Raw genomic sequence first — 13,270 nt, 5'->3', positions numbered from 1 at the left:
GGAGTTCATTTATGTATATGTTACCATCTTTATTACACTCAAAATACTATCGGCACAGGAATATCAACCTGTTTCCCTTTCGAGACGGGGATAAAAAGATTGAATCCTCCCCAATATAAACACTTTTCAGCTATCCCTTAGGAGCGGCTAACTCTTGTCCAATCACAGTTGACAAGAAACCCTTCTCCACTTCAGTCTTCAAAGTTCTCATTTGAATAGTTGCTACTTCCACCAAGATCTGCACTAGGGATATGTTCCACGAAAACTCACGTATTTCGCTTCTACACAAAACCCCACGATTTTCTACTCATAGAAGGTTCCTAAAAGAAGAAGAAGCACTCGAAAGTACTAAATCTTTTTTCTTTCCCTTCTATGGCTTGGTATCGGTAATTCGCTTTAGCGCCATCCATTTTCAGGGCTAGTTCATTCGGTAGGTGAGTTGTTACACACTCCTTAGCGGATTTCGACTTCCATGACCACCGTCCTACTGTCATTATGAACCAACACCTTTTATGGGATCTCATGAGCGAATATTTAGGCACCTTATCCAAGCGTTAGGAGCATCCCTCATCGCCAGTTCTGCTTACCAAAAATGGCCCACTTGGAGTTATTTTATTTACAAAAAAGAAATTGGGCGAAATACAAATAAAGTTATTTCGGCCCTTTTTACCTATTGGGAGTTTGAGAATAGGTCAAGGAAAACGATTTCCCTGATTCCTCTAATCATTATCTCTACCTGGTAAAATTATATTAATCAACTCCAGCGATCCTGAGAGATCTTTCGAAAATAACCAGCTAATAGGCTTTTCGATTAGTCTTTCGCCCCTAAACGTGACTGAAATGAACGATTTGCACGTCAGTATCAATTCGATCTTCCATCAGACTTTCGTCTGACTTCAATCTCGTCACGCTTAGTTCAAAGCCTCTCGGGTCCTACCAAATATGCTCTTACTCAATATGGCATAATTGCCCACCGGTATTGTATGCGCCCGCAAAAAAGCAGAACTTTTCCGCGGGTTCTACAAAATTTAACATATTACATTAATTATGCGTACAGAAATGTATTACGTCCGGGGACGTAAAAAAATTAATGTTTAATGTGTCATGCACACTTGCACATTTGCTAGACTCCTTGGTCCGTGTTTCAAGACGAGTGGGTTAAGAAAGTATTGTATAGAAACAACTCAAACTGTCGGGACAAGTCCCGGCAATTTTTATTTTCCTCAGCAAATAGGATAATTCCCCTTTTGAGTAAGAAGTTTTTATAAAACCAGTTGTCCAGACATTAGAGTAAGGACTAAGTGAAGAGCAGGAAATATTAGATATTCCCGGCAACTTCAGGAAATTGTTTTATCTTAATTATCCGGGTTCGCTGATGTTCCTTTTAATAAAGCAGAAAAAAATAAAACTTCCGGAGAAGATTTATAAAATTCCACTTTACTTTTTTTCTCTCTTAATCCGTTCCATCTTAACGATTTCAGGTACTATTTAATGGCTCATTCCTGAGTACTATTTCATCTTTCCCTCACGGTACTTGTTTGCTATCGGTCTCCTACACATATTTAGCTTTATGTGAAATGTATCACACGCATTTGTGCTCCAATCTCAAAGAACACGACTCTTCAAGTAAAATTCCAAGAAAATGGCAAGTTATTAAACTACGGGCCTTTCACCCTCTTAGGGGGAGCTTTCCTGCTCACTTCGCTTAAAAAGAACTAAATCATTTATTTGGAATAATACTCCACATGACAATTCCCAAAGTAAGCTTGCACAAACTCTGGGATTTTCCTTTTGAGCTACTCCTTGTTCACTCGCCGTTACTAAAGGAATCATAGTTATTTTCTTTTCTTCCGCTTAATTATATGCTTAAATTCGGCGGATTCGCCCTCCTAACATAGGAACTCATGAACACTTTTCAGTAATATTATAAATATAATATATATATATATGCACAAATATTCCTTCTTTCCAGAAAGCGAACCTTCAGAAAAAAAAAAATATTTACACACATATACACACACATACCATAACACTACCTAATTAAATGCCTAGCAAAAATACTCTTTTTTAGCACAAATAAACTTTTTACATTTAAATACGCTAAAAAAAGTTCAATTAGGGAGAAGTTTTTATGTAAATTCTGCAAGTGCTACCATACGGTAGAAAACACTGCAAAACCACACTGCGATTCGATGATTAGATATGATTTCGCGCCGAAGCACAATTCATATTTCCTCAATCAGAACCACCTTCTCTTCCTCTTACAATGCGGACATTGCAGAGAGAACATATTTTTGTGGCATTAGGTCCGTGTTCTAGATTCTATGAAGGAGTACCAGTATTCTTCGGGAGAAGAATTGGTGTAGTTTACATTCAGCGTTCAGATGATTCACAGTCACTGCAATTTTCATTGCGTATCGCATTTCGCTGCGGCCTTCATCGCTGTAGGAACCAAGACATCCATCGTTAAGACTGTGCTAATATATAGGAAGAGAACAGAATTACACAAAAGAAGAATTATTTGCATTTGAAATTATGCATTTCAATACAACTACTTCCTTCCAATTGCTTATTTTCTTTCTCTTTATTAGCAGTAAAGAATAGAAGATGAAAAAACACATAAATGGTGAACATGCAGAACACACAAATACATGTAAAAAATTGATGCGTTAAAATTGTTGGGATTTTCCAGCATCTTCAGCAATGATATGTCGTGATGAAGGGTAAGTACTTTCTGCTTCATAGTAAAACTAACTGCGTATTTAAAAATACACCGTTAATTTCAACTATGAAACAAATTTCCTTTCCCCATCATCACAACATATTAATGCTAATGGATGCTGGAAAATCTTTGTGCGATGAGAAACAAACTCCTTCAAATTATTAAGACGAAGTAATCGCAATACTACTTTTTCAAGTAGAACTGCAACATCCATCGAAATAATCCGAAAAAGATCATATCTCATCGCAAAGTTGGTTAAGTAATAATGATCCTTCCGCAGGTTCACCTACGGAAACCTTGTTACGACTTCTCCTTCCTTTAAAAGATAGGATTTACGGTTTTTCCAGAAAAAAAAGGATATAATCCAATTTTTTCTTGTCCAAACAATTCATCATATCTTTCAATCGGTAGGAGCGACGGGCGGTGTGTACAAAGGGCAGGGACGTAGTCAGCACAATCTGATGAATCATGCTTACTAGGCATTCCTCGTTCAAGATTAATAATTGCAATAATCTATCCCCATCACGATATGTATTGATAAAGATTACCTACACTTTTCAGTGGAGGAAAAGTACGAAATAAACTGCAAGCAGCTAAAATCGTAATTTTAGTAACTCGTTATACATATCAGTGTAGCACGCGTGCAGCCTAGTTCATCTAAGGACATCACAGACCTGTTGTTGCCTTAAACTTCCTTGTGTTAGACACACATCGTTCCTCTAAGAAGCTTTACAATCAAGCAAATACATTCATACGCAAAAAAGAAATAGATGGAAATGTAAATTAAGTAGAAAAGGGAAAGGAATCACATTTAACGTAATTCCAATATTTTCTTCAAAATCCAACAAATCCACTATATTCAATTCTACATAAGAATATATCGTATTTGCCGCTAATTAGCAGGTTAAGATCTCGTTCGTTATCGGAATTAACCAGACAAATCATATTCACGAACTAAAAACGGCCATGCATCACCATCCAAGAAATCAAGAAAGAGCTATTAATCTGTCAATCCTACTCTTGTCTTAAACTAGTGAGTTTTCCCGTGTTGAGTCAAATTAAGCCGCAAGCTCCACGCCTGGTGGTGCCCTTCCGTCAATTCTTTTAACTTTCTCGCTTGCGCGAATACTCGCCCCAGAACCCAAAGACTTTGATTTCTCATAAGGCACTGAAGGAAGCAATCTAAGAGTTCTAATCTCCGGAGAGAAAAGAAAAACTCTTATTTTAAAATCTTTCATCCAAAGCCTAGTCGGCATAGTTTATGGTTAAGATTACGACGGTATCTGATCGTCTTCACTCCCTTAACTTTCGTTCTTGATTAATGGAAGTATTTTAGGCAAATGCTTTCGCAGTTGTTTGTCTCCAGAAAATCTAAGAATTTCACCTCTGACATCTGAATACAAATGCCCCCAAGCTACTCCTATTAATCGTAACTAAGCCAAAATAAGAAAAAAGAACAAAAAAATTCTGACTTGTTCAATTTTGTTATTCCATGCTGTAGTATTCAAACGCACAAATGCTATATCTGTTTGCTTTGAACACTCTAATTTACTCAAAGTAACAAGATCATCAAAAAAAATTATGCCGAAGCAAATTTTTAATAGATGAATCTTAAAAAGAATCATTTTAATTAAAAGAACACATAATAGCTAAAATGCGCACAAAGTCGATACGCGGAGGCATCAGTTATGTGGATTTATAGCTAGAAGCGTTACTTAAAATATCGATTCTTTGAAATTCAACTACGAGCGTTTTAACTGCAACAATTTTAATATACGCTATTGGAGCTGGAATTACCGCGGCTGCTGGCACCAGACTTGCCCTCCAATTGAATTTTGGGAAGGTTTTAAATTCCCATCATTCCAATTACAAAGCCAGATTGGCCTTGTATTGTTATTTCTTGTCACTACCTCTCTTCTTTAGAATTGGGTAATTTACGCGCCTGCTGCCTTCCTTAGATGTGGTAGCTATTTCTCAGGCTCCCTCTCCGGAATCGAACTCTAATTCCCCGTTACCCGTCATAGCCATGTTAGGCCAATACCCTAACATCAAAAGCTGATAGGTCAGAAACTCGATTGATACACACTAAAAAATGGAATAATCCATTACGTGTTACTTCTTTGTTATAATTCCTTAAGTTAATAACTCTTTTCTTATAAGGCTTAACAAGTACACACTCAAGAAAGAAATCAAGAGTGCTAAAGCAAGTATTAGCTACAGCTTTTCCGTAGTTATCCTTATATAGAAAATGTCAAGTAGATTATAACTGTTTTAATGAGCCGTTCGCAGTTTCTACATATAAAATATGCATATACTTTCACTTGCATGGCTTAATCTTTGAGACAAGCATATGACTACTGGCAAGATCAACCAGGTTACTATTTATATGGCAACGACAATATCATCATTAATGAAATTTAATTAGCAATAAACCAATTATTTTTTCATATATGAATAATATATCGTAATGCTATATAAATGTGTCATGAAATTCTTTTATTAATATTAATTACTATTCTTTTTTGGAATAATAATTTATATACTAACAAATCACAGTTGATGTTTTACTATGTCATTTCCCTAAATCATTAAGTTATTTTTTATAATATTATATAACCTTATGATAGGAATTAGTGCACCTACTAAAATCGTAAGAGTAATAATACTTGAATTGGAATTTTAACATAAAATGATTTGATTTACTTGGGGAAGCAAAACAAACAAATCATGATAAAAAACCTTTAATGTATAATACCTCACTTTAGCATGATGCATTTTTTAGAAGACCTTAAATCGTATAGCATACAATTGAACAGATTACCATTTTTTTCATTTTACAATAAATATGTATTGATATTTATTGAAAAATACATTTTTTTTTTACTTGCTAGGAAATTTTCATCCTTATAATGAAAAATCCAAGCAATACTTGGTCTACATTATAAAAAGATAAATAATTAAGAAGAAGCAAATTAAATGAAAATTGAGGAAAATTATTTAAGAAAATATTATTGTAACCTTTAATGATATAAAAGTTCAAAAACGTAGAAATTTTTAGAAACCTAAATTAATTAATTAGATTTCTAGAAAGCCATTTGATTTTATGCTTCATAAATGAATACATAAAAATTCAAATATTTTTCATTTCTCGTTTAAATTTGTTAATTTTTTTTTTTTTTTTTTTTTTTTTTTCTCTTTTTTTACGTGCCACTAGCGAAATATTTGTTATGGTCATTTATTATTGAAAAATTCCATTTTTCATTTGTCATATTTTTTTTTTTTTCCTTTACGAACTCTAGCTATATTTAAATCATCTTTATTATGATATATTCATGTTTATATTTAGAGCTGAGCATCACCATAAAATTCTTCCTTAATACACGGGTGCTTCTAATATGAATCCACAAAACGGTGCTCAATTGGGCCACCTATTCCCGCAATCCACTAAAGGAATTTGCTATACTCGCATGCTTCCCTAATCAAATTAGAAATTCGCGCGCACCTTTCTCCGCTGGCCGCGCATGATCATTATCATGATAAAATACTATTAGAACTATTTAAGAATGCCTTCCAAAATAATGACCCATCCGCCTTCCCTGAGCCTTTATAAAACTTTTATTCCATAATATGTGACACCTCCCGTAGTGCCAATGCGAACATATTCATCAATTCTGTTGAAAAGTCGTTTAATGCAATAATAGAAAAATTGCGGCAAATTAGCAGTATTATGAGAAAATACTATCATTCTTTAATTTCTCCTTTTTTCATTTTTCCTATTCTTTCTATTTTTAAGCCATTCCTTAAGAAAATTTGATTATCATACCTCCCTTTGCGCTTAATTTGTATAACTCCATATTAACGGAATTTTCCCCTTTTTTTTCACAATCTGTACAGCCTTCATTACCCCCAAAATAATTTTTTCCAATTTAATTTATTCAAAGGAATATTCCTTGTGTCATGAAAAAACGCTTAAATGTTTTATTTCATAAAAATAAAAAAAAAAAGACAACCAAGGTCATAAAAATTTTTTGCTGTCTTCTGGGATGAGCCACCACCGCCCGCTTCTCGAACAAACTGATGGACGAACATGTACCGTCCAAATGTTGTTCCTCCTCCTGCAATGATATACGCTCTACGCGCTCACATAACTACATAAAAAAAAAAAAAAAAAAAAAAAAAAAAAAAAAAATCCCCCCCCCCTGTCCCACACTGCAATGCATATTCACCTACCATACAAATGAAGAGCAATACCCCGTTCTGTCACGCCCTGCTACCTTCACAACCACAGCACATTACAATAACACCATTTCCCTGTGTTCAAAGGTCGCCCCCTTCTATTTCTTGTCGAACATGTCATCCCCATATGTCCCCATTATGAATGTGCAAATTTCCTTTGCATAGAAAAAAAAAAAAAAAAACACAGTAATAAAAGCACGATCATGATGATCGTAGAATACACTCACGTACCGCATCACATCAAACTTCAGCACCCCGTACTGCGAAAATGTTTATTAAAGCTCGTCGGAGCGTCCCAGCGACTATCTCTCAACGCAATGTGGTCGTCTTTATGTTCTCCTTTTCAGTTAATTCGAAGTAAAAAAAAAAAAAAAAAAAAAAAAAAAAAAAAAAAAGAAAAAAGAAAGGATTACCTTATGGAACAACTTTGCACAAAAAGAGAGAAATCAAATTAAGAAAAATTTCAAAATGTCCCCCTCAGTCTGCACGAAAAAGGGGCTTCACTCCCAAACGTGTCTCACTCAGGAGTATGTATGTAGATAAACACACATGTAAACAAGCTTTCATGCTTGTTTCATTTTTTCCCATGTGCACACAACACCTAAAAAAACTTCTACAATTCTTTTCCCCTAGAATACAATTGCACTCACAAGGTCATTCAGATGCAGATGTACAGCTTCACAACACAGAAAAATAAAAGAAGAAAGACATGGGAAAATTCTTCTAAATACAACTTAAAAAAAAATCCAAAAAAAAAAGAAAAAAATATAAATACATGTTCTCACATCCAAATGAGATATAACTTAATTCTATCTCTTTCTTTTTCTCAACTTGGAGTTTCGTCCCCTACTTGATCCACCCCCCTTTGATGCCCTTCTATTTATGTAAAAATACAATGCCTCTGCATTCTTGTTAAAGACGGTCGTAATCAAATTGCCAAACTTATCTGTGGTCGTAATTTCGTACGTTTGGGAATCTCCCCATGGTTCCGGAGTTTCTAATCTGTAAAGGTGAGCAGGCAATGACGAAGTGTATGCATTGGGGATGGACCAAAAATGAGCAGGAAAAAAACAAACAAACAAACAAACAATAAATAAATAAATAAATAAATAAATAGAAGAACACTTCAAGGGAACTGCAAAAGGCCCACACCCCCAGCATCCCTCATGGGACATTGCTAATATAAGAATAGAACTGCCGAATACCCATTTTAAGCGCCCTCTTCTCAATTCCCTACCTCAAAATACGACGGTTCAATTCCTGGGGTGATCTAACAAAAAGGAGAGGAAAAAGACGCAAAAAAAAAAAAAAAAAAAAAAAGCAGGAAATAAATGTGAAAATGTGCCAAAATCAGAGTGTGCAAATTTATTACATAGGTTCTGCTTAATGGACAAATTGTTTTCTTCGGTTCCATCTCGTGCACGCAGCACATTTGAGCACCTGCCTCGTAGAGACAGCATCCATCATGCACCTACTTGTTGTAGTTCGTCAAAAGGGAACCGTCCTTTGCCCGTTCACACTGTAAAATGAAACATAAATAGTTAACATTGGACAACGCTTCATGAAAAAGGCACACTCCCATTAAGTCGTGCCAGCTAATAAATATATCCACGCGCACGTAAACTTTTCCTTGGACAAACATCGGAATTTGCACATATGAATTGTCACCCTACCATAGCCTGTCACGTACTGCAATTGCCCCGCCAAAAGAAAAACAGGGAACTCTTTCTCCCCATTTAAGACGACACACATGTAAACTTACGTATAGAACTATCCACATCAGAGAGAAAATAAAAAACTTCATTGAAAGCATTCTAGTGGACGTTGGAAGTACTGCTATGGGAAATGATTCTCTTATATACTATACTGTACGGCAGAAACGCACGTTTCAGGAAGATCAGAATGAGCAACTTCTATTTTTCACTCGAAGGAGGGATAATTCCTTCCTATTTTTCATTTAGCGACTGTACTTAAATTATGTGTGCTATCCTTATGCAAGCTCCTATTCGTACACACACCTGTACAGCACTACGGCTAATTCTTTCAAATGCTGATTTCGAAGGGTGTATTGTTCTGAAACTATTAAAAAAAATTGGCAAATTGATGAAACCCAAGTACACACTTGTAAATAAAAGGTAACTATCCATTTGTTATTTTACTATCATTTTCTTTTTTTTTTTTTTTTTTTTTTTTTTTGCCTTTTTCTTTTTACCTTTTTTTTTTTTTTACCTCTTTCTCTTTTTTTCTTTAATTTATTCCTCTTTCCTCAGTTGAAAATCGTTGCAAATCTAGGACGTTTAAAAGGTTAAACGTAGCAGAGTTAATTTTCCATTACAGACTTTGAATTTTATTTTTTCGATTCGGGCCCCCCCCCCTTGATTCCGCCTACACCCATTCGCTTTCGAGAAAAAAAGGTGTACACATATATATACATATATAATATGTGCACACAACTTTCTTAGCGCAACCATCTTCCCCATTTTCAGAAAGAACTCAAATGAGCGATTTTCTAAAAAATTTTATAGAAAAGAATTACATCCAAGTTATAATTTTCTGTTCACATATTTTTTTTCCACCTTACGAACTATTTGATCTCCTTCTCTATATAAATTGTAGTAATATATACTTGCACATTAATAACATTCCTTCTCTTTTTTTTTTTTTTTTTTTTTGTCGCTGATTCGGTGAAATGCAGAAATGCAAAGCACGTGGAAAAACGGAAAATTACTCACCCGTTCCTAAATTATAGGAAGGGGGGAGGTGTAACAGTATATACAATCTTCTTTCTTTTTTTTTTTTTCTTCTCCAATTACCGTAAAAAAGAAAAACTAATGCACTTGCGCCTGCATTTTCTGGATATAGGAACAGAGTTAGATTTCTTATAACCCCCCAATTCTGTCACCTTTGCTCTAAGTTCTGTAACATCCGCGAATTTGTCACTTCCCATTTTACTAGAATGATGTAATTTTCACACATGTGACAAAATGCGCGTTCTATTGAGAAAAAAAAAAAAAAAAAAGTGATACTTCTTTGGGAAATTTATCTAATTATTTTGAGCCCCCGACTTGTAGTGAATCTTCCTACTTCGTGTCCAATAGCAAGCATTGATTCTACCCCTTCCTCTGTTAATTTATGTTCTTCTTTTAACTGTACCTTCCTGACTCTGAAAAGGGGGCGAGGGTCATGCAGAACATATCTTAACGTATGTTTCCCCTTTGTCAATTCAAATGGGAAGAAGATAGAAAACGTCATGATAAATTAATTTATGTTTTACTTGGAAAAGTGTAAAGCGCAATGGTCGCAAGAAAGTTATAGCACTATTCTCAAATCCTAAATCTTGCCTAGCCGTTTCAAACGCGCCGCGTCATGTGTATGCGTATTTTTTCCAATTTTAAACCCCACACTGCAAATGCAATTTTTTATAAAAGTTTTCCCCACACCACCTACCTTCTAAAGCGATGGAAAAAAAAAAAAAAATAAAATAAAATAAAAAAAATAATAAATGAATAAATAAATAAACAACGAAACCATTAGCAGCGTTATCACGCACTTATGTAGGTCTACATATGAATCAACGTAAACCATGGATGAACGGCTCATGAGGTTCCCCTTTTACTCGCATGCATCGTGGACAATATTTTTACTTCCACTTAGATTTTATCTACACGGGGTGTAGAAAGTTAACATGCTTGAATTACCCAATTGGTGGCACTTGTGAAATAAAAAATAATTCATTCTATATCCTCCAATATGGAATTATCCCCAAAAGCTTTACTACCCTCGGGGGGGGGAGGACTATTCCGCACACTCTCCTGCGCAAATGTTTATGTTCACGTGTGTACATGATTCGAAGGATCATCTCTATGCTTGCTTTGTAAGCTCACCCGAACTTCATTTTTTTTTTTTTTCCTAAAAATTGGGAGCAGAGCTGAAAAGATTGTGCATATCGAGGTGCATTAATCGGACGGATGAATTGGTAGCACTTCTTCACCAACACATTCGCATAGTCATACCTCCGTTTATTTTATCCGATTTGGATGAACATTTGGGGGCCTCTCCAATTCGCGTAATGAGCCCTTCTCAAATCATCCCTTCGCAATAAAGTTGAACATGTCACTCAGTTTAAAAGTTTCTCCTAATTCTACTATATATTTTGTGTGGCACACCATACATATGTTACCGTAATAAAGGAACTTCCATTTCTATAAAACAGAGTCGCAGCCCAACCTAGAAAAAAAAAAAATTATTTCCACTTATCCTAGTGCACAGCTTAGAGGGACACACACTCCCTCCTGTTGGCAATTCTTCTTGAGCACCCGATGCACAGAAAGTTGAAAACAGAACAGGAAGAATCAAATTAGCCGCATTTATACAATTCATATGACACTGTTCTGTATGCCAACGATTTGAATTTTTTCTTTTTAGGGGTAAAAAGAAAAAAAAAAAAGGACAGAACAACCTTTCTAACGCAGTTTTTCAAACATCAAGAGTCTAACATTGTTCGAGTTTTATACACATGTGGAAAAAAAAAAGAAAGAGAAAACGAAAAGAAACGGTCTCTACAAGTTCCGTGCAGACGCAACTTTATACCGACCGTAAAAAAATAGAATAAAAATAAAATAATCACTTCGAACGAAAAGAATCATCAGAGATAAAAAGGTTATCCGTAACTCTTGTAAAAATTCATTCCTATAAGTTCCCTACCTTCCAAAGATCCCCTTGGCCTTCCTTTTCTTCCCATTTTCTTCCTTAAAATACTCTTCATTTAAAAGCAAAACTGCGCCTGATGTTCCCTTCATAGTAATAACACATCCATTTTGTACACAAAAAAAAAAAAAAAAAAATCGTTCCCATCCTTTACTGGCACGTTAAAGCCTTGCATGAGCCGTCCACGCAACTTATCAAAGCATTGCAAATGTCTGCTATAAAATTAGCCAAAGTTGTCATGCAGCCAACGATCGGATTCGCCATTCTGCAAAATAAAAGTTTTTTAACAAAAAAAAAAAAAAAAAAAAGAAAGAAAAAGGAATTTTTTCACTTCTCCTTACTATATAAACAGCTTAATGGCAAGGCTTCCCTTCCAATACAAGTCACTTTTGCTAAAAAGGCGTTACAAAAATGAGACACTTATGTTGTACGAATTTGTCTACCAAAGGGATTGTGTTTAATTTTCTCTTTTACGTTTTTGCAAAGTAAATATTTGTAAAATTTTATAGCAAGGGAATTGTTGAAGAATATGTTTTACAAGTAGTACAGAATTTGTGTTTTCTTTAATACATACATTTTAAGTGATTTAAAAAAAAAAAAAAAAAAAAAAAATTCAAACAGCTAGCCAAAATTGCATGCAAAAGTGTGTCACCATATCCAAGGAAAAATAGCCAAGTCAAGGAGAAGGGCCCAAAAAAGTGCGACAATCCGCGTTCTGTATAATGCAAGATCATAAGAGAGAGGGGAAAAAACAAGAGGGAACGCTTTTTCGATCATCAAAAAAGTAAACAAAAGGAGACCCGCATTTTTTCCATTTAACCAATCAACGTTTACCAAAGTAAAACCAAATGGCTCCACGGTGTGTTCCTGCATGGACAGAGCGAAGACACAAAGTACACAAAAGGGACACATTTCTGGAAAAAAAAAAAAATGCTTACAAAAACAAATAGTGCGCTACTCAAAGGAGAGACTCTATGTGACACTTTTTTCCCTTCATGATGAATGCGTAGAAAGTGATTAAAAGATTTCCATCATGTATGCCCCTTAAAACATTTACATATGTAGAGAACAACGAATACTTAGCATGGTTCCCCCTTTTTCCCGGGGGCATCATCAAACTGCTTTATGCTCATAATTCACAACTGTTAAACGAAAAATCTTCATACGAGTGGACATGGGACCCATCGAATAAAATGAAATCATCTGATAATACAAATCGGATACACAGAATTTTCCTTTTTTCTTAACATAATTGCGGAATAAAGGAGAGGGGGGAAAAATATATATCCCCCCAGCGTCTTAAAATGGTAAAATATTTTAAAACTGCTTTCCGCCCCCCCAAAAAAAAAAATTGAGAACGACTTCAGTAAGAAAGCATGCCACGTCGGAAGCAATTTTATACAGCAAAGTTCCTCTGGGCTTCAACTTATTTAAAAAACGGTTCCTTCACTTCTTCGAAAATGCATGCGGGTCGTATAATCTATTTTTTTTTTTTTTTTTTTTTTTTTTTTTTCATCCCACCATCAGGTGTTCCATTTTCCCTTACTACCTATATTTTGCTAACCTACGAGTAGCCTTTCTCGGGCTGTTGTTATATATTATATA

The 13,270-nt window shown here is 35.0% G+C and overlaps 1 protein-coding gene and 3 non-coding genes across 4 annotated transcripts in view; all 4 read right to left on the bottom strand.

The window, feature by feature from the left end:
* Nucleotides 1-1,910, bottom strand: part of PKNH_0321100 — a 3,998-nt gene extending 2,088 nt beyond the window's left edge. The window contains exon 1 of the ribosomal RNA XR_005506367.1: nt 1-1,910. This exon is cut by the window's left edge and continues 2,088 nt beyond it. This is a non-coding gene — a ribosomal RNA (28S ribosomal RNA).
* A 407-nt stretch (nt 1,911-2,317) lies between these two features.
* On the bottom strand, nt 2,318-2,475 carry PKNH_0321000. The gene has a single exon (XR_002461724.1). It is a non-coding gene; the product is annotated as a 5.8S ribosomal RNA (ribosomal RNA).
* Nucleotides 2,476-2,985: 510 nt separating this feature from the next.
* Nucleotides 2,986-5,099, bottom strand: PKNH_0320900. The gene has a single exon (XR_005506366.1). It is a non-coding gene; the product is annotated as an 18S ribosomal RNA (ribosomal RNA).
* Nucleotides 5,100-7,767: 2,668 nt separating this feature from the next.
* PKNH_0320800 (conserved Plasmodium protein, unknown function) lies at nt 7,768-8,771 on the bottom strand (the record flags this gene model as incomplete). The annotated part of the gene is made up of 4 exons (XM_002261137.1): nt 7,768-7,960; nt 8,196-8,228; nt 8,434-8,477; nt 8,721-8,771. The coding sequence occupies 4 exons, from the start codon at nt 8,769-8,771 to the stop codon at nt 7,768-7,770; spliced, it is 321 nt and encodes a 106-aa protein (XP_002261173.1).
* Between the last annotated feature and the right edge of the window lie 4,499 nt (nt 8,772-13,270).

The sequence above is a fragment of the Plasmodium knowlesi genome (assembly GCF_000006355.2).
Source record: "Plasmodium knowlesi strain H genome assembly, chromosome: 3".
Classification (NCBI taxonomy): domain Eukaryota; phylum Apicomplexa; class Aconoidasida; order Haemosporida; family Plasmodiidae; genus Plasmodium; species Plasmodium knowlesi.
The sequence above is the reverse complement of the archived record's forward strand: the minus strand, read 5'-3'. Positions and strand labels throughout refer to the sequence as shown.